This window comes from Pterocles gutturalis, unplaced genomic scaffold, assembly GCF_000699245.1.
Source record: "Pterocles gutturalis isolate BGI_N339 unplaced genomic scaffold, ASM69924v1 scaffold17842, whole genome shotgun sequence".
Lineage (NCBI taxonomy): Eukaryota > Metazoa > Chordata > Aves > Pterocliformes > Pteroclidae > Pterocles > Pterocles gutturalis.
Genome location: NW_010110616.1, coordinates 7,043 through 32,856, shown reverse-complemented (window position 1 = coordinate 32,856; position 25,814 = coordinate 7,043). Strand labels below are relative to the sequence as shown.

General features: G+C 38.4%; 1 protein-coding gene across 1 annotated transcript; it reads left to right on the top strand.

The window, feature by feature from the left end:
* The first annotated feature begins 295 nt into the window (after window positions 1–295).
* Window positions 296–25,402, top strand: DMTF1 (cyclin D binding myb-like transcription factor 1). Its single transcript, XM_010073465.1, has 17 exons — window positions 296–368; window positions 1,821–1,937; window positions 2,459–2,578; window positions 3,535–3,629; window positions 4,340–4,454; window positions 7,503–7,579; window positions 8,981–9,138; window positions 9,912–9,944; window positions 11,154–11,263; window positions 12,033–12,261; window positions 13,975–14,126; window positions 15,615–15,830; window positions 18,235–18,320; window positions 19,010–19,168; window positions 19,896–20,282; window positions 23,083–23,230; window positions 24,033–25,402. Exons 1-17 carry the CDS (start codon window positions 296–298, stop codon window positions 24,140–24,142), a joined length of 2,385 nt encoding a protein of 794 aa, XP_010071767.1. The 3' UTR covers window positions 24,143–25,402.
* The last annotated feature ends 412 nt before the right edge of the window (window positions 25,403–25,814 follow it).

Below are 25,814 nucleotides of genomic sequence, written 5' to 3'. Positions count from 1 at the left end.
TTCCCTATAGTAAAAAGTTATTCGGAAAGTACATATGAACATGAAGAAGAAAATCTGTCTGTTTCTTTTGGCCCTCCAGAATTATCCAATTTGTTCAGTCCCAAAAAATTAAATGAATAACTCAAAACTGAGTAGAACAAGTTACAGTCTGCTAATTTAGCTGTAACACTTTGGATTTCTTCATGTTTTGGACTTAAGGATGCCTCTTTTGGATCTTGAAAATCAGTACTGTAGCTGTGCGACAAACATTGCTTCTACTAAAGGATAGGGCACAGGTTGTAAAACTCAGAAGCAGATGAATCACGAGGAAGTTATTGCCTCCTACACTTGTATGTGGCAAGGAGCTGTTGGTGATGGCAGATATGAAAGTAAATTTGAGAACCCTCTGATTTAAAATGCCAAGAGTATCTGAAATTTTTGACATGTTCAGAAGGGTAACATCACTTCATTCTAGGAATCAATCACTACATGTGCTTAAAGATGTGCCAAATCTTTATCAAGCTTGAGAGGTGATAAGTAATTTTATTGAAAGACTGGCAGTAGTGTTATCCTTCCAAGAAAACACTACTCTTGGGAATCTTCAATACCAAAGAACATGTTTTCTGATTAAAAATTAAATCTGAAGCAATATTGTTAGCATCATACAGGGGATTTAAAATCCAGGTTTTAAATTCCACTTACATATGGGTATATGGGTATCCCCGCATGGTACATGGAGGCTTTGTAATGTAATTGTGTTTTATTTTTTTAAAGCTATAGTCAATTTTTTAACAATGTAAGTTAAAGTTGTTGATAATAGTATTTTGGCTTCAAAATAAAAATTACAAGTTGACATATGAGAAAACACATAGAAAGAACTGAGTACTTCAAGGAGAAATAGATGATATTTTATTTTTGCAAATCTCTGCCAAAGTCAGTCGCCAAACCCAGGTGCTCAGAATTGATGAAATCATTGCAAAGCTTCTGGATATTTTAGATGTGATTTTATTTAGCTGCTGCAGCAGAAAAGGTTACATTTCTTTGTATTTGGTGGATTAGAACTTTTTTGTGGGGTTTGGTTTTGCTTTATTTCAAAATTAGTAATAGTGCTAGTTTACACTGAAGTTCTTGTAAGCTTTGTGTTTCTTCACTTTTATAGCAGATGAGATTATCAGAAGCACTTTGTATTGCCTTAGTTCACTGACTTCCATGTATAGTGCTTATCCTGGATAACTTATTTTCTGAGTAATTTTTTATACTGGTGATTGCCTGCACACAATTTTTCGGTTGCTCATGTTGTTTCTTTGGTAAAGAAAAAAATACTAGTTTCACAAGTTAGTTATATGCATGAAAGGAGAATAAATCTTTGTAATTTAGCAATCTATATATAGTGCAGCTATGAGTGATATGACACTACAAAAATATTTCTCAGTCCTGACTAGCTTTAGGTTATATAATAGTAAAATTATTATATGAGCAGTGGAACAAATATTAGTGAGACAAAAAAATAACAGATTTGAAAAACTAATAGCCTAGGTTTGTGTACTTAAAAAATAAAGTATCTTGCAAATGTTCCTGAATAGGGAGTTCAGGTACTATTTTTAACTGAAAAAGTAGCTTTGAAACTGTCCGATGTTATCCTGTGCAATGTGTAAATACGCAGGAAAAGTAAAGGCAGGTGAATGTCTTAAAGCATGGAATTGTTAATGTGAAAGAACAGACAGACGACATCCATCATTCTTTACAGGAATTTCTGTTGGTTGTTTGAGATAAAGGAAGCAGCATTGTGGACAAAGGGGTGGTCTGACTGCAGAAAAGTAATCTGTGTATTGCTCTTTCAGGTTTGAGTATGAGCACAGTTGAAGAAGAGTCAGACACAGTGACAGTAGAAACCGTGAACTCTGTGACTTTGACTCAGGACACTGAAGGGAACCTTATACTTCACTGCCCTCAAAATGGTATAGAATTGTATTGCATTGTATTTTTTCCTATTTTTTCATTGATCCAACAATCATACTTCCCTGCCCCCAAATTCAGTGAGCTACTTGGATTGTGCTTACTATGCTGCGATTTGTTCTGTTTCAGTTTAAAGAAGGATAAAATCTCAAATTAGGTGTAAGCCGCAAAATTATGTATGTATGTGCCCGACAAGGATAGAGCTGTTCTGATTTATTTGAGTCTAAATGGGTCCTTAGAACCAAGCACGTACCCAAATTTCTGTAGACTTAAGGGGTGGGTTTGTGTGTAATGGACTGTGGATGGAATTTACAAAGACAGTCACACAGAAAATGTATGTTGAAGAGAGCAGGTGAACTGTAACTGCCCATAACTCAGACCAAGTTCCTGGGCAGTAGTAAAGCACCAAACCAACCTATCACATTTGCTTCTACCTTTAGGTTTGGTCCACTTAGTTAACAGAACTTGGTCCAAAGCTCCACTTTGTTAATAGAAGGTAACCTGTGTATTTTTTTGTTGTTAGAAACTGATGAAGTAGACTCTGAAGACAGCACTGAACCTCCACACAAGAGGCTTTGTTTATCAGAGGATGATCAAAGCCTTGATGATTCCACTCCCTGCATTTCTGTTGTTGCGGTTCCAAGTAAGTTCTTACAAGTTGATGTACTCTTGTAGTACATGTTTTTGTTGGTAAAGGTTAAAAGTGGATCGCATTACAATATTTTACATGTTTTATTTTCAAATTTTATTACTAAGGTATTATCATCTTTACCTCTCAGAGCCTTGGATGGTTTTGCAGCAATTGTTATCTATATAGTACTGATAAAATAAACCTCCCTTACCGATAGAGGAGTGCAGGCACAGGTGCATTGAATAAATTGAAGGATAAGTGAATGAACAAGAAAGTAGATGCTCTGCTGCAAAGAGCTGTTAGGGTTTTTTTAATGATCAAACAGCATTGTTAGCATTTCCATGTTTTATAATATTGAGATGTATGGTCTTTTTAAGGTAGAGGTTGTTGTACAAAAGGTAGGCTGAGTTCTGAATTAGTCTTAAGGAAGTTGATTGAATATTAGTGAGTTCAATATAGTCTCTCAAAGGGAGGCGAAACCAGATCTAGCAAGTTAAAATACCAATTTGCAACACCTAGAGTGGCTGTTCATTTAGTGGAACCTAGCAGAAGTTCCATTGAAGTAAAGGCATTAACGTGCTGAAGTTGAAGGAAAACTGTGGAAAAAGAATGCAGCCAAAATACTTGAATGTTTTCTTTTAGTATTTGGAAAATACTGAAGGTAGGGCTGGAAAGGGAGCATTAATACAGTACCAAATGTTTGCACCAGGTCAAACACCTTTTATTTATATGTTTCACATTATGTCATAATTATAGCCAAGTATAAACCTGAACGTTTCAAACCCATATTTAGATTTTAAGAGGAACAGTTGACAGTCATCTTGATGATTTTACTATGTCAACAAATGAATACAGATTAAGGCCTTTTTAAATTTTTCAGAGGAAAGAAAGCAATTTATAAAACCTAGAGCATGCCTAAAAGCTGTTACAGGAGTAAGGTGCACAACTAATTTATCCCTTCTGTGAAGTTTCAGAAAATGATCAGAGCTTTGAGGTGACCATGACTGCTACCACTGAGGTAGCTGAAGATGAGATTAACGAAGGAACTGTTACTCAGATTCAGGTACAGTCGAACTTCAGAATTGACCTATTTGATGTACAGTTTTATTCAAATTGAAATGAAAAGGGAAACAAGTAGCAGAAAGGGCTTATTAAATGAAAAAGATTCTTTTTAGTATGAAACTAATGTATCTGAGCATGGGTCTTTGCAAAATGTTGTTCTATAAAAGTACAGTTGAATCATTTTATATATGAAAGAGGTTCTATGTAGTATAAGTTCCTGCCCAAAGAGCAATACAGTAAACAGTAACAGATGTAACCCTCCACTGATCATTATTTGCTCTGTGGTGATCTGCAGAGAAGACAAGTTTATCTGTTATTTCTGTCACTCTTTGATTAAAAATTAAGTCCTAACAGTTACATACGGTTCTCATTGTTGGTGTAGCATGTTTAAAAGTTCTAGACTGGAGATGCTGGACATAGACCTCTTTCCACCAAAGCCAGTGAGACTTTTTCTATTTGCTGTACATGAAATATGATGAAGAATGTTGTCTAATTAATTGGCACAACATCTGTATGTTAAGATGCTAAATCTTACTCCAGTGTTTTAAGAAAGGTGAATGCACTTTGATGTCTAAAATGTGGCACTTTTGAGCAGTCAGCAAGGTAACTAGGTTTGCTGGTTTCGTTTTCCTTCAAGTTATGGCTCCATGTTAAATGCAAGCTGATAGAACTGAAGATCTTACTGGATGATTTTGTATTGGTCTTTTCAAGATTCTTCAGAATGAACAGCTGGATGAAATCTCCCCAATGGGCAATGAAGAAGTGTCAGCTGTTAGTCAAGCCTGGTTCACAACCAAAGAGGATAAGGATTCTCTAACAAATAAAGGTAGGATATTGCAAATGCAGTTCTCCCATGCTGTAAAAAGGTAAACTATTCCAAATGCCTCAGAACATTTTGCAGGTTGCATCAAGTCATCTCTGCTCTGGCTTTTTTAGTGAAGATATTTGAGAAGACTGATTCTAAAAGTGCTGAGAGATCTAATGCATTAAGTCTTCACCATCCCTCTTACACTTTGTATGCAAAAAGTTGGAACTCCGGATACAGTTGGAGAGGAAGAGTGGCCGTGCTTGCAGTGGTGGCGGTGATTCTAGTGGCGATGGTAGAGAGCTGCTGTAGATAACGTGTGTCAGCACAGATGGGTCAGACAGTTGTGTTTGCTCTGTTTGTACTTCTGCCTGGTTAGGAGAGGGGAAGCTGCAGTCAGAAGGTGTACACCAGGAAAACAATTTGTGCTCAGTTAATACCTCTTCCTCTGAGTAGGGCTTACTAGTCTAGTTACTGTGTTGTGATTAAACAGTTTCTGGAATGGAGTTGCTTCAGAAGTAGAGCGATTATGCAGACCAGGCTCTAGTGAAATAATCACTGCTACTCCTAAAACTGCCACCGCATTGGCATTCCTCCCTTCAGAAATGTATCTGTGCAATCATGTAGTAGTTGCTGAACTTTAGAACTTTCTAAATTTTTTTCTCCCAGGAGAAGTGCCTTTCTAAACCTAGAGAAACAACTTAGTGTCAAATGAAGACATTATCTCTCCAGGAGAGTTTGTCAGTTTCTCTAGTAGTTTTCTTACCCTGACTTTACCTCTTTTGAGGGGTAAAAAAAATTTAAATCCTTTTCACTCAGTCCAAAGCAACTTCCTTTTTTTTATTAGAAAACTTTATGAAAAAAGTAATGGTTTTCTCTCGCAGAGGAAATGATCTTTCACCCAGTGAGTTCTACTCCAGAGAGCTGAGTGTACTGCTGAGTCAGTGAAAAATGTGGGTGAGGCACTCAGAACTCGGGTGTTGGATATGGAAAATTCAGAGAAAGGAGCTGAGCAATTCTGTCAATGACCATTTCACTTACTGATCCCAAGTGTGCACTAACAGTTGCTTCTAACAGCCAATAAATAATTTCTCCCTGTTCTCTCTGTCCTTCTTATTTGTTAGATTTATAAGGCTTCAAAGCTATTCAGTGTTCAGTCCAAGGACTGGGGCATAGATGGGATAGCAAAGAGTTCCCTTGGCTTTGGACTGCTGAGGCATCTGGGTAGAAATAATGAGAAATCCTGTTGCTAGAATTGCTGTGCTCCAGGGTGAGCAGCAGTACAGAGATTGTGATCTTTTTAGTAGTCAATGGTAAAGGACTTTGGTTGGGAGCAGCACATTCTCAGCTGTGACTGGAGGAGCGTGTACTGGTGATTTGGCAGAGAAATAAATGACTGTTTTCATGTGACTTGGCCTCGTGTTTGATTGTGTATTGTTAGATATATTAGGAACGTACAGCATTTGTAGCTGTCTTATAGGCGTATCAAGTGACCATATATCACAAGTGGCATTTACAGTTGTGAATGATCAAGGGCACTAAATCTGGTGTTGCTAATTAAGAGATTAATAATTTGAGGAAGACATTTCCAATAAAATATGCCAAGAAAAATATTTGAGAATCCATACTAGCTGAACGTTTCATGGGGTCTCCATGTTTTGTCACAGAGATCAGCTGTGAAAGAATCCCAGTATGTGTGTCTTTTACAGTAGCTAGGAGTTTGACCTGTGTTGCCTGAGCTCATCTTTTTATAGCAGTCTCCACCTGGTAATTCTTTCTTTGAAGACCCATGGACAGGTTATAATAATCTTGGCGCTGACTATGCAAACACGTGAAGTGCAGAATATACATCATTTCCTAAAAAAGTTGGATATTAAAGGTTATTCCATGTAAAGAGTAGCAGTGCCCCTTTAAGTTGGTTCAGATGCTTGGACAGAGGCGTGAATCACAGCTACAGCTGTAGATTATTGTTCTGTCTCTGTAGCTTTGGAAGAAGAGATTGAAGACATCAGGCACAAGGGAGTAGTTTTCTCTCATCAGGTCCAACTTAATTAGTAATAATACCTGTACTTTCCTTTTTAATTGGATTTGAGTAAACAGCCTGTTTGGTGTGTTCTGCCTCTCAGCTCTGGTAATTAGCAGGCTGAGAAGGAAATACCCTGATTCTTCTGAGCAGAGATGGGCAGGTAGCCAGCACACACCAGTATGTAAACTGGGTCACCATCATTATCTTAATTATAAGTGATCATTAATATTCAGTATGGTATGAGCATGAGGGGAAAAAGATAAATCTATATATAAATTTAGGGTAGGAATGTTTTAATGTTTTATTGATAGACGTCAGTTTTGACATTTTCTCTCAGAATAGTGTTGATTGGTTTTGCTTTTAAAGCTTAACTGGCATTGTAGTTACTACTAAAGGCATAGAGAGGAAACATAATGTTTGTTTCTATGGGTTTGCCACTTTTATTTGGGAAGTAAAACACTTGCCATGAGTCTTTTATCTTGATTGTGACCACTGGGCATTATTCCCAATACAAAAAAAAAAGAGAGATATGGGGACCAGCTTGTCAAAACAGACAAGGTATTTACCTCTATGAAAAGCACTCACAGTAGGTAGCAATGCTCACATGTTGGGAAGTGATAGGGCGTGTAAGAGAACCCCATGTTGTTGCCAGTTCCTCAAGTAATATTTTGTCTCACATTTTAAATTCCAGCTTCTGGAATCATTTGAGTGCATGGAAATTTCAGCTGTCAGTTTAAAGACAAATTTTCTAGTTGTGGCTTAAAACATGAATTGACAGAACATAGAGGAATCCCTGTTATATATTTTTTAAAATGATGTTTTTGAAGAGAAGTCTGACTCACATTATTTAAGCATTAGTTGACAGTAACTAAGGATTGTTTATCAGTTCTGAAATAACATCTGTTTAAAATTAATTCTAGTTAGTTTAAGTAGCCAAAATTACTACTCTTTGTTAATTGCAATAATGACAGTCATGTTTTTCTGATTTTTTTTGTTGTTGTTTTGCTGCCTTTCAGTAATTAGTGTGTCGTTTCTATTTTCAGGCCATAAGTGGAAGCAAGGGATGTGGTCAAAGGAAGAAATTGACATTTTGATGAGTAACATTGAGCGTTATTTAAAGGTATTGTTAGAGTATGTCATCTGCTAGTTGGTGTGGTGATGCAGCCCCCAGAATGTGCAATAAGTGATGGACTGGTTCGTGGTAGAAATGGTCATTACTCATTTGAAATACATTCAAGATAGTTGTATCCATATAGAGGATTTAAGTGTACTGAATGTAACATTGCTTTTAATTTGTGTACTGAATATAACCCATTTTAAAATTTCACGTCGGTGTGCTCAAGTGGCTTAATCTTTTTCTCTGAATATACATCACTCATTAAATCTTTGGTGAAGACAGAGGAAAAAAATTGCCTTAGGAATAGAGATAATTTTCCTTACAAAGCATTGAGTACAGCTTCCAGACTTCTTTAATGCCATATCTGTATTTGTTTACTTCACTAGCAGGATGCCAGTATTGGCTTTCTTCCCCTTAATTTATTGTTGTCGGAGTTCTGTGTAAAAATAGGCATGCAGTTAACATGCTGACAGTGATAATTGCCCATAAGTCATATTGGTGGTAGGCTTACAGCTGAGAATTATTTGAGCTGAACACTTAGAGCTGAGAATATATAGCCTGGATATTACAGGTTCCCCATCCTTCATTTGTGAATCACAAAAAGCCCTGAATTTAATCTTCGTTGGTGTAAAAATCCTCAGTATTAGTTGTAGGTGTGCCTACCCACACATGTATTAGAATTTCTGCCACAAAGTCATTCACAGGTAGTACTATTTTTTAAATCTAGAGAAGCTTTTTTTAAGATAGCTAAATAACTTTTTCAGTTACTGGTGACTCATTTGATTCATTATTTTCCCATTTATCTGCTTTCTTGTACTGCTTTGAATAACTGAAATATTGTGATTTTTAGTTTAAGCTGAAGTTAAACTAAAGGTTTCCTTTTTAAGTTTCCTACTTAACTCCGGTGTTTTTGTATCAAATTTGTTTTTAGCTTCCATCAGAATGAGCAGTTTAATTGAAAAAAAAAATTGCTTTCAGATAAAGAATATCGAAAATTATGTAATAAATTGATACAGCACTTTTTGGCAACCTTCCACTGTATAGCCCCAGGATAATTCCATTAGAGTATATTTTCCATGAAGCCCTAAGTGACGCTTCAATTTTTCATCTTGAAATATTCATTGGACAGATTTTTTTAAATATAGATGAAAGTTAAAGCTTCCATGTCTACCTGGACTCCGGGGCGGGGGGGTAGGGAGGGAGAAGTGTTCAAGGGTTTGTATTTGAGGTAGCTAATTTGTAAATACTCAGTTTAACTTTTGAACTGTAGCATTTGAGATACATAGAAAGTTGCATGATAGTATGCTAGACTTCAGCTCTTAAGTGTTCTTCTTCTTGATTTTTAGGAGACTTTATTTAAGGTATTTTGTTTGTGGGTTTCTTTTTTTAAATGCTTTCTTCTAGGCTCGTGGAATAAAAGATGCCACTGAAATTATATTTGAAATGTCAAAAGATGAAAGAAAAGATTTCTACAGGACAATAGCTTGGGGTCTGAATCGGCCTCTCTTTGCTGTCTATAGAAGAGTTCTTCGCATGTATGATGACAGAAACCATGTTGGAAAGTATGAAAACCTCTAATGCTGCATGGTTTTATGGGTATGAATAGGGTCATGTATTTAATACTTGACATGTTATGTGGGAGACAGAAGATTCTAGCCAAACACCCCTAGCTCTTCCTAGTCATAAGTCACTCTGCTGAATTATGATAGATCAGCCTTGACAATATGGTATCCACAGCTTAAAAAAAAACAAAACAGAGCTGCAGGGAGGATTCAGGCACAGACCTGCTGAGATGTGGTTTCTTTCTAGAACTGTGCCCTTGATCTTCATCCCTGTGCCCTTCATTTACCCATCTCTAAAGCAGTGGGTATGGCACCATCCAGAAGTGCCGAAAAGGATGTTAGATTTTTGTTTTTAAAGGTAGTTGAAAATTAAAAATACCATCTTAATGCTGATTTTTTCTTTTCTTTTTTTTGTAATGGTAAGTCAGCCTTATGGTGATTGTGAACTGAGACAGGAAGGAAAAAACAGCTGTTTATTTGAGAGACCAATACACAAAATTCTAATTCTGTTTTTCATAGTAAGATCACTGGGATTGAGAAATTTTGCTAACAAACGAGGAATGTTAGACAAGATAATCTTAGAAATGCAGTAATGTGGAAAATTACATTTGTTCTTCACTTTCTTTCAAAGCTTTCAGTCAAATTGTTTCTTACAGCTGAAATTCCTTAATCTGTTGTTGTAACTAAATGTGTACTGAGTGGTTAGAAACAAAAATATTTATGCTGTATGCTTTCTGTTTAAAATAATGTATTTTTATTTACCTTTTGCTTAGGTATACTCCTGAGGAAATTGAAAAGCTTAAAGAGTAAGTCTTTTTATTAACAAGGTTATATGTTTATATAATATACCTTTATTAACAAGATTGGAACTTTATATTTAGTAGCTTGAGTAGTTTTTACAGGTTTTGTTATCTGGAATCACTGAAAAGTTACATGTAAATTTGACTGCTCCAACTCAATAGTGGTCACTAAATTAATCTGAAGAGAAATTAAACTATATTTGGATATTTTCTTATATTTTAAAATGTGTATTCAGGACATAAGCAATAGGCAACAGAGTTTTAAAGCAAGCCTTTTGTTGAAACTAGTAATGTTTCAGATTTTTACAAGCACAGTCAACAAAGTTTGTGAAAAACAAATTCCCTTTCATTAGGAAACCTGAGCAAAGGTTATTTCTAAGGAAAGTGGCAGGTCGAGGTTAGGATCTCCCCTATGAAGTATTAAGAAAGATACATGAATTGTCAGTAAGGCTCTTTGATTTTGACTATGAACCTGACAGATCAAGGAGGAGGGGCTGCCGACTTCATCTCCTCTTGCAGCTTTCCGGGGTTGAACAGTTTGAAGAAGCCATGTTGGACTGAAGAAAGGAAGGGAGTATATTTCATTGTGTTGATGGATATATTTCATAGAATCATAGAATGGTTAGGATTGGAAAGGACCTTTTTAGATCATCTAGTCCAAACCCCTGGATCAACTTAGCTGGTTTGTGTCATTTACAAGGTGCCTGTCAAAAGTAGTCATGGCTCAATTCATTACCTAACCTGTTGTCGTGTGTGGGAGGAAAAAAATAGTTAAAATTATGAACGTGATTATGCATTTTTTTGACTCATTTATATTGTAGGATGCCTGGGTTTTCATTGGGCATTTAGATTTCTCAAGTGATCTCTAGACTACCTGAAAATCCTTGAGGAACTAGTGTAGAATGGATGTTTATCTAAACATTCATATTGTATTTAACACAGTAATTAAGCCTCACAACATTCCTGCGAGACAGTTAGATATTAAACATTTTATAAGTGAGAATCCTGTGGCTTAGCTGACCCAAAAGGCCTCTAGAAACACATAGAAAACTTAATTGATGATAGATAATATGTTAATGCTGTAGTATCAAAGTGACTCCCCATTCTGTCTTTAAGCCTGTAAACTGCACATTTATCCTGTTTTTATTAGAGCGTTTTTGATACTTTGGTAATCTCTTAGCTGGATATAGTGCTAATGAGCATGTTTCTGTTTAGGCTGAGAATAAAGCATGGTAACGACTGGGCCACAATAGGAGCTGCACTGGGGAGAAGTGCTTCGTCTGTAAAAGATCGATGTAGATTGATGAAGGATACCTGCAACACAGGTGAGGTAAATGCTGCTGTCCGTAATGGGTATTCTGGTTAAAACTCTGTCGCTTTTGCCTTTGTCAATAGTGTTTTCAGAGATGTGTAACTCTGAACTGAGGAACTTACAGTGTGAAACCTGGGGACATATTTTAGAACGTATTTGGTGTAGGTTTTTCTAGTTTCACTTCTTAAAGGTCAGAAGACTCCGTTTATTTTTGCAGTCCATTATACCCCAGATATGCCACCGGAGCATATTTTATTGAGGTGGATTTAAAAGTATTCCCCTTGTGTTTAATGTTTATAAACATGCACTGTATATTTGGTGTCAATTAAGAGACATGCACTTTAGGAGTCAAGTATTCTTTTTTTTTTTTTTAGTGTATATATTCAAATAGAAGGAAAATTTAGTCAGACCTCATGTAGTTACTGTGTACTAAATTGTTGCATCATTAATTTACTTAAACTAATACAATTCAGGTAGCTTGGACCAGTATGCTTTGGTCAGTATTTTGATTAAATTCTGTGTGGCTTCATTTATCTGCGAGAGGAAGAGAAGAGAAGAGAAAGAAACCTGGCAGCAAAACAATGGAATTATGCATTTGTTAATCAAGAATGGACATAATGTAAATTGTTAGTAAGTAAGAACAGTTATATCTTCTTCACAAGTCAATATTTGCATCTGGAATAAGGTGTTAGGCACTGAAGATAAATGTCTGTTGACATGTTACAGATCAGAACAGAGGGTATTTGCTGTTAGTTAAGTTGGAGGGCTTTTCTCTCTTTCAGGAAAGTGGACAGAGAAAGAAGAAAAAAGACTAGCAGAAGTAGTACATGAGCTAACTAGCACAGAGCCAGGTGACATTGTCACACAAGGTGTATCGTGGGCTGCCGTAGCAGAACGGGTCGGGACACGCTCTGAAAAGCAATGCCGTTCCAAATGGCTCAACTATCTCAACTGGAAACAAAGTGGGGGCACTGAGTGGACCAAGGAAGATGAAATAAATCTGATCTTGAGGTTTGTTATTTTAGTTACTTTTTAAAGATTCATAATACATGATGCTAGCAGGATTCCACTGGAGTCCCTTTTGCTGGTTTCTTAGACACTGAAAACTCTAGAACTCTCCAAAAATCACTGCTGTGTTTACAGTTCCCAGAGATTTATTATTGAACATATTTTTTGTTTTTTGTTTTTTTAGTGAATGTTAGTGTTCGTGAAAGGTGTCAGATTGAAAACCCTGGAGACTGAAGTCTTCTTTATTCCACAGAAAAGGTACAGCACAGGCAGCGACCATGCAAGCTTCCCACACGTTGCCCCACCAATGCGCTTTAACCCTTAACTGGAGGGTAGTTCAGTCTCCCTGCCCATTCAGTCCTTGGCCTCTCTGCTGAGATGACCAACAAGGGTCAAGTGTGGTGGTGGTTTCTGTGATGTGGACGTCTTGTCTACAAAGAACTAAACCGAGACTGCAAATTAATTTCATGTAGGCCACCAAACACTGATTGGATATCAGCATCTTTGGCTACATTTGAACTGGCGACCTGGTAGTAGCTTTGGAAATCTTTTGCTCTCTCCAGTCCTCCTCCCATTTTGAATGCCTTTAACTCAGACTTTTTAGCCAGTGGATTTTTATGGGTTGATAGTTTTGGGTGGGAATAAAAAACCAAGGCATACAGGGAATCTAAATATTATTTACAGAGTAATAGTCACTAATTTGCCGAAGCTGTTTGACTTGAACTCAAAATGAGGAACCTGATTCCATATTTCAGAATGTTCTGGTTATCTGGTAATGATTCCTAATATTTCTGTATAAGTGGTATCTGGTTTGGCCTGTCCAGATATCCTTAGCTCATCCTACAGGGTTGTTTGATTGGTTTTGGTAGCTTCTTTCTTTTTTTCCCTTTTTGGGGTTTTTTTGTTTGGTTGGGTTTGGGTTTTTTTTAACTAGCAAGAGTATTCAGTGCTATTTCTTGCTTTGTGAAGAGAACTTTTCTTAATTCTCACAAAAATATTTTCCCTCTCACTGTTCACCTCTCTTTCATATGCTCCAGGTACAGATAAACTGGAGGCAATTCAGAGATATTTGTAGTATTCAGACAGATTCTGGTAGAATCTAGTGTGTGCAGAACATCTGTGAAAATTATGTGAAGACTGTCTCTTACCTGGAGAGCCTGATGGGATTGATTTCTGAGGAACTGTTTAATACTGTAGTTGACTTCATCTACTTTGGCTAAGAAGCATCTGAGAGGAGGCAAAAATCTATGTTAAGGACGGATGAGTGTTATTTAGGAGAAAACAGAAATAAATATCATGACATGAAATTAATTAAGCGAAAGTTCAGAGTGAATCTCAGGAAGTATTTCCTGCCTTGGAGATGTGTTTGGGGAATGGTTTTCCAAAGAGAAAAGATGCAAGTACCATCATTTGGAATGCTTCACAATAATCTGATCAAACTCCTAATGTATGTGTAAATAAAGAGAATAATCCTGCATGGCAAGGAGATGGACTGGACCATCTAACAGGTCTAGTCCATCTTCTGTTGTTCATGATTCTGCTTGACCTCTGGCAGCGTGGAGCCTTGGAAGCCTATGTCGATTCATGAGCTCTGGTGGACTATTCACTAGCATGCCATTTTGCTGCTGTTACGTGTGACAAGAACGGAGATGTGCAACATCCCTTCCAGTCTGGAGGGTAGTTTTTAACAGGTAAATATTTTCTGTATCCTGCCAGGATAGCGGAACTTGAAGTTTCTGATGAAAATGACATCAATTGGGATTTACTAGCTGAAGGATGGAGTAGTGTCCGCTCACCACAGTGGCTTCGGAGTAAATGGTGGACCATTAAAAGACAGATTGCAAACCACAAAGATGTGTCATTCCCTGGTAATGTACTCCTTGCACACTTCTCTTACGAAAGTTTCTTTCACAAATGTCAAAGGAATAAGGCTGCATTTTGTTGTCTGTGTACGGCATTGCTGGCCAAAGAGCACATTGCTCTTTTGCTGGAAGTCACTGGCCGCTTGGCTCTGCTGGCTGAATTGCTCCTACAAGCAGTCCTGGAGTGTTTCAGTTGAAACAAGCCAAGCTGATGTATACAACTGAACAATAGATTTTGCCAACTCCCTTCACTTTGGCTGAAGTGAGAGCATGTACATAAGCAGCTCAGCTGGCAGATCTCAGATGATTATGATCTTTGGTATGGAGGGCACTGACCTCTTCAGGTGTAAGAGGATATGTATCTGCAGCCTAGGAGTATCTCCTCAGGTTAGATGTTACCTTTAAAATTTTAAAATGTAAGCTATGTGAGGTGCTGAACCTTAGCTGCAGAAAGAAGGTAGATTTACTACTAGCTGCACAGTGAGGAGGTGGGAAGGAATTGGGAATATAAAACTCTCCAAGTATGTCTCTCATGGCTCTCATTCTTGGTCAGAGAAACTAGCACCTGAGCCAGTATCTGACCTTTCATTCAGTCCTCCTTTTCTCTGTCTTGGGCAGAGGAAAAAAAAATCAGGGAGATTAGTCAAATTGTAATGAAAGGTGTAATTTAATGGACACTTTTGCTGTGGTTGTCCCTGTAGTTACATATTATTCATGCCTGGAGGCTGCAATTGAGAGGGTAGTCTTGTTATGCTAATATGGTATAAACTGTATGTTAATAAGTTGTTGCATCAAATAATTCATAATACAATTAAGCCTGAATCTGAATCAACAGGATCCACTCTTTTTCCCCAGACAAAATGTCATGCTATCAAGAGTGGGAGATGTTTAAGCAGTTTGCTGTACTGAATGGTAGAAAAGCAGAAGCCTCACCTTTTTAACTTCGTATAGATCAAGTGCTCCCTCAGTGGGACCAAAGTGATCGTAGGGAAGAAAGGTGGGCAGTTTTATTGGAGCAGTGGGCCACTTCATGTGGAGATGAAGAACTGTAGTATAATCACTGTAAGATTAATTCTGTCTTGCTCCCTATTTCCAGTGACCCTTCTGTCAACCTCTTGAATAAATCTGCTTCTGTGTTTTGTAAGATTGGAGGGTTTATTTCTGATAGCAGCATTACACAACTATTGATACTGGCACTTCATTGTAGCTTGGGAATACACTATACATGTTTTTAGAGAGGTTCAAAATTTTATGAGGTTTTGTTTTTCCCAAGCATCCTAAAATGTCAAGGTTCCTTGAGAAAATCACTCCAGTAGTTGACTATGAATGTGTTTTATCTGTGTGCTGAATTTCTACTTGATACATCTCTATAAGTTGTTCAGGATACAAATTCAGAAGGATTTTGGTTACTTTTTTCATCTTTGATAAATCTCACATGCAGCATTTCAAATGTACTTCTTCAGCGTGCTTTAGCGTGAGTCTTCTTTCTCTCAGTGCTGATAAAGGGTCTTAAACAACTCCATGAGAACCAAAAAAACAATCCAGGGCACCAGCTTTCAGACAGCAAATCTGGAAGTGGATTACCAAGCACTAATTCAAGTTCAGGAGTTCAGCACGTGCAGATTCGAGTGGCTCGGTTAGAGGAGAGCGCAGGCAACACACCGAGCCCTATGGCAGCTTTGCAGATTCCAGTCCAGATCACACATGTCTGTAAGTAGCTAAAATGAATTACTCTCTCCTCTAATGAAACCTAAGGCTTTCTTATGTTAAGATGGTGAAGGAGTGGGCATGTCTTAAAGATATTTTTTTTTAATTCTGCTTTGGTCTTGCCGTAACTTCAGATGAAGGATTTCTGTATTCCCTTTGCCCATTTCTGACTTTGTTAGGCAAATGCAGATATTACTGTTAAATAGTACCAAGAAGCTGCAATTGGAGCGCCTGGATGTAGGGGCTGTAGGTGTCTCTCTGTGTGCGTGCACACAAGAGCTTGCCATATAGTTTGTTCTTTGAAAAGGCGTCAGTAGACGGGCTTCTTGATGGAGATGCAGAATATGTGTTTATTCCTTAATATTTCTTCTGGTCGCTCTTGCCTAGAGCAATGAACATCATGTACAAGATCTCTTTTGTGTATAATATATACACTTCTGTGCCTAACTTCTGATAAAGGACACTTAAGCAGAAAGGTGTATAATGTTTTTGTAGTCCTGCTCTGTATTATGCAGTTATTTCTAGGCACAAACACTCTGCATTAGTTGCTGAGTCACGCTGATGTTCAGCTGATGATCTGCTCTAACCACTGTATGTGTCTGGTTTTTTTTAAGTTGATGCTTCCCATCCTCTTAAGGATGAACTTTGCTCATTATCAAACATTTAATACCAGGTCTACTGTGATTGTAGTGCTTATTGTTTGGTTTTGTAACTAATCTTGTTAAGTAACTCCAGTCACTCCAATCCAATCAGCCCATATGCAGCCTGCCTTCTCCATTGTTTGCTATTTTGCACCTTGTCATTTGTGAATTTTATTAGGAAAATTTAGTGCTTCAGTGTTGCTGATTACTAAATTAGTTAATCAGGCTAAGAACTGATTATTCGGACTATGATTAGATAGGCATTTGGTAGACAATTTTTTGTTTAAAATTTCATTGTATTAGCCTATCTTAATCTACTTCAGTGCCATCTTCTTTTTGTCTGGTTTATTTCTTAATTAAAATGTCACACACCACCAAGCCAAGAACTTTTTATCTGTAGTAATACATCAATGGTCTCATACTTTGAACCAAGCTTGATCAAAGCTGTTGGGTTTTGATGAGCGGGCAAGATGTGCTGGTATTCCGTAACCTTTAATCCTTTCTGTATTTAATCCTTTAATGGTTATTTTGTGATGTCGCTTGCCTCTCTCTGCCTAGCAAGCTTTTTTCCCCATTTTAGTGTGCTTTCCTGAAGAAGTTCTGTTTGTATAATCCAAGTGAATTTTGTCTTGTGCCTTTCCTGTCTGTTTCCCAATCCCATGAGAGCTGAACCTATTAGTCACTTTCAGCTACATTTGATAGAAGGCTCAAGGTTTCAAAGGGGTAATTCCTGGACGTAACTGGCTAGGTGAACAGACAGGACACACTTTACAGCTCGCTGCTACTGGATACCAGGAAATTTGCAGCAGGAAACCTTAAACATGCCACTACAATAAGAGCTTCAAAAATAGGAGCTTGTATCTTATTAAGAGACCAAAATTAGTCTACTTTGAAACCAGAGTCTGAGATGGCCAAGTTTCCAGTGCTTGGAACGCTGCTGTCGTCATGTAGGTCTTTTGCCCTTTCGGTATTTATGGAATTACTGGATAATCCCCGGCAAAGTATAAATTTGCCTCCAGCTTCCTGGAACTTGTGAGTTTCTTAAGAATAAGTAAAAATAATAATTATGATTCTGAATAGGTTTTTGATACCTTCAAAAGCTGTTATGGGCTGTTTGGACCTGGTGATCTTGAAATGTCTGATAGGTAAACTGTTTTCAGTGCTTCTCGTAGTTAATTTTAGAATTAATGGAGATAATTGCATAAATAATTCCACACTTGTAGTAAGAATACTTATAGCTTTTATACACTGCAGTCATAACACACAGGGTAGGCAAGTACCTTGGGGAGCATCTGATGTTTTGTTTGTGGTGGACATACTGTGGAGGGCAGAAAAAGTTAGAAACACACACACAAAAAAAAAGGAGGTCCGTGGGAAACACAGCAGTATTAAACCTGACACCACGTTAATGCAAGTAATACATGATCCAAAGGATATCATTACACCAGAACCTCTTACAAATCTCATTACAAAAAGTAATTAGATCATATCAGAGAACTTTATTTGTCTTGCTTTTATCCCTGTGCGCTGAAACCATATTTACTTTCTTTCTTTTGCTCTTTTGGATTGTAGAATGCCCTCTTTAAATAGTGTTATATCTTTGGTAACAATTAGAGAACCCTGTCATTAGGATTGCAGCCAGTTTTCTTTTTCTTATTACTGGAATTAACAGTACCATTCTGTGTAGTAATTATAGTATGTTATGCTCTCTGCAGGGCTGAAACATTTTGGTTTACATACCTTACTTTTTTTTCTTCCTTTTGCAGCCTCAACCGATTCCCCTGCTGCTGCCGTTGACTCTGAGACGATAACACTGAACAGTGGAACACTACAGACCTTTGAGATTCTTCCAGTAAGTAACAGAACTGATATTTGTTACTGTGGTTTTTCTTTTAAGCACACCTACTTCTCAGACTTTGCATTCTCCAAAAAAAAAAAAAAGTTCTCAAGTGGAAAGAGGAAATTAAGAGATCTAAAATTTAAAAGTTCAAAGCAAAATGTATTTCTAAAGGTGTAATTCATTAGGGCTGCGGAGTAAAATGTGAATTACAGTTAAATGCTTTAAATCTATCTTAATGCCTTAGTGCTATGAAGTTTTCCTCTGTGCTTGGTTTTTTGGTTTTTTTGTTTGTTTTTTGTTTTTGGGGGTTTTTTTGTGAAATCTAACATCACGGAGCCAGAGGAAGCTCCCAGGAAGTAAAGATTCTCTCAGTTCTGTTGTACTGTAATTTATAGCACAGTTTCTCCTTTATCTCAATGTTCAGAGCAAGTTGAATTTGTTCCTTTCTTACCTTCTGTTATAGAGCACAATACAGTCCTGCTTGACTCAGCCTTAATACTTGTCTGGGTAGCCTAAGGCTATAGATGAGTTCCTTTCTCCTTCTTGAGTGCAGTACAGCAATCAGTGCAGCAGAGGTTAGATTTGTTTGTTTTCCAGGGGAGTTACAGTTGGGCTAATTCATGTACGTAAGCATGCTCTGAGTGCTAAGTGTGTCCCAGGAAGACTGTGTTTGAGTATTAAACTTGTGTTGTCTTTTGTAGTCTTTCCATCTCCAGCCGACTGGAACACCAGGTACATACTTACTACAGACAAGCTCAAGCCAAGGCCTTCCTTTAACACTGACGACTAGTCCTACCATGACCCTAACGGCTGCTGCTGCTCCAGCCTCCCCAGAGCAGATCATAGTTCATGCCTTATCGGTAGGTATTTTGAGCAGTGAAAAGACAGGAGTTTGGGCAGCAGGGGAGGAGTGGAACATAATAATGCAGGCCCCTATATGTCCATGCTAAATTTGTAAAGCAGTTCTTAAGTCATACCAATGTTACTTTGCTTAAAATATTGAGAGTGAGAATTCAGTTTTCTGTACCATTTTGAAAAGCAACTTCCAAGTTGGTGGAAAACAGCTTGGTAAGCAACTTAGTTCTTACGGTGGCTGAACATGATGTCTCCATCTAGTGGCTTGTCCCACCAAAACAAAACACGATGGTTTCCTGAGGTTACTCACAAATATTGGTATTCACAAAACTTGTGTAGTGTGACGGTATTACCTTTTATTAGAGGGAGGGAAGGGGAAGCGAACTGGAGATTGAATAACAAAAGTGATGCAAAATTCAGGGGGAGAAAAGCTCTGATCTTTTGAATCTTCAGCTGTTCTCATGTGAACAGTTGCTTCTGTTTCATATTACGTATTTACTTTATTTGTGAGTTATAGAACAGTTGACACCAAAGTCAGTCTACGAATTCATCATTTTAGGCCAGGAAAGGTCAACAGATGATCTCGGTTGACATACTATATATGTAAAACTCTAAATTACACTTAGTAATGAGTTCTTTGAATCCTTTTGCTTTTATTTGCTGAAGGATTTGAAGATACTTGGAGAAAAGTCTCTGATAGTTTTTGTCTCTTTTTGCAAATATTGCTTACAGCCAGAGCACTTGCTAAATACAAGTGACAATGTCACAGTGCAGTGCCACACGCCAAGTGTCATAATCCGCACTGTTGCTGCTGAAGATATCTCCTCCTCTGTCACTCAGGCAGAACTTGCTGTTGATTCAGACATTCAGTCAGCTGACCTGACAGATCCTCACGATACCCTAGAACCAAATACTTTCCCAGATGATATCCATCAGTCCAAGCTGAGTGACGAAGAGCAGTCAGCCTACAATGAAGATGATGCCTCCAAATTCAGCAGCAGGAGCAGTAGTAAACTGATGGATGGAGTTATGGTAAGAACTGAGGAGGAGATTTCAGATGCCAGCCTGAAACAGGAAGAGGATTCTCACTCAGATTTACCCAGCACTTACGTTACTGAGGTAAGGGAGTGCATGATACTCAATATTTTCCCTGTTTCCATCTGGAGAATGATTTCATTGTATCTATGACCTTTATGTTAAGCTATTCATATGAAATATGTCAGTGATTTCATGTATATCACTAGTTCTGCGAGTATTTTGTTTAGATCCTCTATCCTTGAGCTTCATTAATAAGTTACGGGTGTGAAAGTGAAAGCATTTAATTTGGTACTAAGGCTTATATTTTACTTCATCTGGAGCATTGAATACCTCATGAGCTGTGGAGCTGCTTCACTACTCAGGGTGCTTTTGCATGACCATGGAAAGTGGGAATATTAGTGGCACTGAACAGTTGCCTTCACCTGATCATTATTTGATGCTGTTGCTTTAAACTAGGCTGTTATTGTCCAACACATGTACTTTACAGGTAGATAGACTGCTGAGCAAGGGAGGTGAGGCAGAGTGTTTAGTTTTTGCTCTATGAATCTAATAACATGCTTTAAGGTGCACCGCAGTTTCCATTTTTGAGGACTTCTGTTAAACACTACTCTGGTTAAGTATCTGGTAAATTAGAATTTGAAGCATTTAAGCTCTTTCTCTGGCCTCAGTTTTATTCAGCTCCAACACCTGAGATGCAGAAATGAGTTTATCCAAATGATTTCAGGCATTTAGATTGTTTATACTAAATTCTCAAGTCTTTAAGTTGCTGGAACTATGATAATGAGTAAGTCAAAAAAACCAGAGATGCTAAAAAGAAGATAACTTTCTTCACTGGGTAGAAAATACCTCTTTCCTTAGAAGCTTGATTAGGTTAGAGTGTGGGAAGAGATGAGTTAGATTCAAATACCCCACGCTGCTCTCTAAAACACTGTGCTGCTTTATTAGTCTTGAAAATCCATTGATTATATGTTTTGACTTTGTCAGGCTTTGTCTTTGAAAAAGTTTATAATAGACACTGCATATCCATTATGCTCTTATGACGAGGAGGATCTTCGTACATCTTAAAAGAGTCTGCTGCTACAGAAGCATTTGAATCCTGAACACATCTGAAGCTGGGGATTATTCCTCCTTTGTCCTCTTTGTTGTTTCATATTTGACATAGTTGTGATAAGATTGTCAACAGTTGAGGCAGCCTGTCAGCTCTCAGTTTAAAATTCCAGCTTCTCAAGGTAGAATTAGTAAACTTCTGCTACAAACCTACTTCCTAATTAAACCTTGTAGAAATCACTTATGGCTAGCAGGATCTAAAGAGGTACCAAATTTATTTTCTATACAGAAAAACAAACTGAGTTTGTAATTCTAATTTGCCTTACACTTCTAGTCAGATTAAAGTTTGATATTTGTATTTAAATTCTAGGAAATAGTGAACTGTCTGAGAGTGATTCTAAGTGAAAAGTTACTCTAGAAAGACATGCTTAAATTTTGTTTTCTTCAAGTCAGTGTTATTTTTATGCACTTGCCAGTATTGTATTGTCCCTGGGTGTGGGTAGTGGGAAGCAGACAGTCATGCTGCAGGGTTTTGTTATTTCTGGCTGGGAAAGGTGCCCATTTGCTGCAATGGCTTCATGGCTTTTTCACGCCTCCTTTTCCCAGTTTCAAGCCTTGCAACATACTGGTTATTGTGGACTGGTTCAGCTGTGCTCTCTGCAGGAAGCTGCCTTTGCAGGTCAGGCATAGTGTGCCTTGCATGAATGGGTACACGTTTGGACCAAGTTTAAATCACTGAGCTGCAGCAAAGGTAGTCAGCTCCTTCAGCAGCACCAGGGAACAGGTTTTCAGGCAGCTGCTTTTGCAAAAACATTGTGAAACTGCGTAAGAAAATAAGTTTTGCGATAACTAGGTAGAGGAACTTCAGGATTTTCTTGAACAGAAGAGGGCTGTAACCTCTCCCAGACACTTCCTGCTCCCTCTGAAAACAGTGATAAATCCAAGTACCTTCTATTCTGCCACCAACATTTGCTAGTGTTCTGCATCAGTGATTCCTGAAGCTTGAACAAACCTTACACATTACACACAAAAACTGGAATCCAAATATCTCTGCTTATTCTGGCAGGACTATCTAGGATGTCTTTTCACTGCATTTGCAGAACCAGAAGTCCGCCGGAATGTGCTGTGACGCTGACTAAGCCAGATGTATTACTGCCGTTCCAGTACTGCAGGAGCCAGGCAAGAGGCAGCAGCAGCACCTGTTAGGGGACTGGAAGAGAGCAGGGGTATTGACAGCTTGTACCTGGAAGGAATCTGTGTGTTGCCAATTTTTTGATATAATGAGGTTCAGCTAAAAAAGTTTGGAGCCAACCTAGAGTCAGCAAGTGAGAGGGCAAGCGAGGCACAGCAATTAAAATGGGTCGTTTGAGCTCTGTGTTCAGTAGTTAAAATTTGACACAGAAGTAGTTATGAAACTAAGTATTAAGTTCAGTCAAAGCTATTGTGTTTGTGGAGCTGGGAAGTACTACAAAGGTATCAGAACATCTAGACAGCAAATAGTGGAAAAGCTTAATTATTCCTCTTTATAGACAAAACATTTGACTTACAAGAGAACATTTTATCACCACCTCGCAGTCTCTCCGTTCCTCTCCCCCGGACCTCAGACTGCTCACAGGGTAGAATTCTTCTCATCTTGTCTTTAGATGCCTGCACTAGGATGAAACAAGCCCTATAAATGCTGAAGTAAGCTAGCTCAGATGCTGACATTTCAATTTAATGAGATAAAATTCATCCAAGGAGTCTGTTGTTTACTGTGAAGTCTGGCTGAGCAAAGCAGCTTTTTCTGTTCATGCTTCCAAGGGTACACTCTCGTGACCTGTTTTGTGGTTTGCAGGACCTGGGTTCTCCAACGATAGAAGAACAAGTTGATCAGCCTACAATAGATGATGAGACTGTGCTTATTGTTCCGTCTTCCCATGGTTTTATCCAGACAGCGGATGATATAGACAGCGAATCCGTCTTGCCCCTGACAACTCTAACAGGTACGACAGTGCCTTCATACGGTTGATGCCGGAGCGAGGATTCATTAAAGCAGTATGGCACTTTTGAGTTTCTGTAAACAACGCTTTCTAGATCCTTGCTTTCTCGTAAGCAATTTTCCATGTCATTGCTATGAAACTTTAAGCAAGTTGGTTACCCAGTTGTTACCAGTAGAAATGGAAGAAAGTCCCACTTAACCTTGTGGAAGAAGCATTAGAACAGCAGCTGCTCCATCACTTGCTGAGCTGTTTCCATCACCCTTGAGCCTTGAATTAGTACACATAGGCTAATGAGTAACTCTTTCTTTAGTGTGCATTTCTTCATGCCTGGTGTTTGAATGAAATTTGTTTCTTCTCTGAGAGGGGAACAGAGGCATCAGAAGTGCACTTGATGCTTCTCATGATGAGGGGCTGGGCTATTTGGGGGTGTGTTTGCACAGCACTCACCTGGAAGTGCTTGCTAGCTTATGCCACACTTCCCAATGCCAACAGCCATCTCAGGCTTGGAAGCAGCACACATATATTCTCCCACTGCTGCATGTAACAAGTACTTCTTTCCAGAGGAAGGGATCTCCTTGCAGAGCCATCAGAGGGTCAGCACTAGGCCTGATACAGTGATACCTGATGAATCCAAATGTGATCTATTAGTCACAGCTTAACTTGAAACTACAAATTGAAAACTGTCTAGTTTGAGCAACATTCATTAAAATTCCAGACTGCATTTTCTGTCTCCTAAGTGTGTATTTTATATCTTGTTATAATGGGACAGTAAATAACAGTTCTAACATACTATGTCTCTTGACAGATCCTATCCTACAGCATCATGGAGATGGGTCACACATTATTGGCTCATCGTTGGGCAGTCCTGACTCAGAAGATTCAAAGGATGTTGAGGATTTAGTGAGCTGTCACTGAGAAGCAGTAATCGTGTCCATTTTCTATTGACCATGTTTGCATTGTGAAATTTGTTACACCCCTGTGCCACATTTCCAAAGAAAGTAGTCAGTCCGTGTCTTTAAACAGAAACTTCCAGTTTGAAGTGACTACAGTGCACTTTCTCTGCTCAGGCTATTTACCTCATTTGTAAAGCGTTACAGAGCAGCCAAGCGAAGCCTGATGTACTACATCTCAGCCGGGGTGTTTCAGTGTGTTAAAGGACCTCTGTTGCAATGCTCACTGCTGGGATCCACGTGGTCAATTCTGATCTGACTGGTTACTGGTGTGCTGAACTGCACATCTGGAAAACTGGACGGAAGTCAAGGATTGTGGACTGTACCCTCTTAGTGCCGCAGCAAGAATTAGTTTGCACGTGTTTCATGAAGAATGGGTGAGGATTTCTGCACTTACTGACTCTTGTAATACATGGAATAAGAGACTGTTACATTTCAGGAAGAAATGTATTCCGTCAAAGACTTCAGGGAGCATGGGCAGCAGCATGAAGAAATGGTCTGTATTCTCATCTCGTCTGGCTTGCTAGTACGTCTGCAGCATAGGAAGAAGACACAGATGCCTATGGGACTTGCCTGGTCTGCTTGTTCCTGAGGAGTCCGTTGCTGGCAACGGACAGAGCTCAGAAAGATCACTTGTGGAAATTGTTTTTCTTATTTTTTTTTTTATTTTCTTTCATCACTACAGTAAGCTGAATAAAAAGGGAAGGGCTATGAGAAAGGGAAGCTACTGGGACCCACCAGCCTCCCTGCACAAGCTTTTAACTTCTCTGCAGGTTGTTGTGAGTAGGCTGAAACATTTGTCTCTTGCGCTGTTTACACAACACTACCAGCCACCTCTCCAGAGGTGATTTATGCAGCAAGTTAGTAGATGGGGGGTGGTGTGAAGGTGGCAAAGTCTTGGAGAAAGCTCTGAGAGAGTTTGGGCATAGAGCCCCAAGGCAAAGGAAGCCAATGAATTCCTACGTTCAAGGGTTTGAAACAGACACTAAGCTGAGCAGCAGCCTGTTAGCTAGGGATTGAGAGAAAAAGCTATAGAAACTAAAGACTCATGTATAAATTATTTTATTTATTTCTGTAATTAGCTCTTCATAATCAAGAGTTGGTCTTTTTCAGTCTGTGGTTTTGTTAATGTGAAAAATAAGTTGTAGTTTCAAATGGTTGCCTAGGGAACAGAAATAATTGTATATTCAGTTTAAACGAAATAAAGAGTATTTGTCTTACGTAACTGTAAGATGCCATTTATTTATACTGCTACAGATCCTTGCAATGCTGCAGTTTGTTTTTACAGTAATAAAAATATGCAGTTTTTTCCAAAATGAAAAAGCTCGTGCCATTCTGAATGAACATTCCAGTTGTACTGATGTTTAAGTGCAACAGTAGCTCTTCAAAAAAAAGCAGAATGTCACATTTTATGGCAATAATTCTCCCCAACAAGAGGGACATTACATATACATTTACATGAAAATCATGTACTGGTTTATCCTTGCACAACCCACTTCTTTCCTCTCAGGCTGATTGTCCTCACTTAAAGGTCTGCAGTAGAGCTGAGAGGTGAGCTGAAAGCAGTCTGACACAGTAGCATCATCGCTGGCTATTCCCAGTGTCCATCATTTACCCACTTCATGGAAGTACAGGTT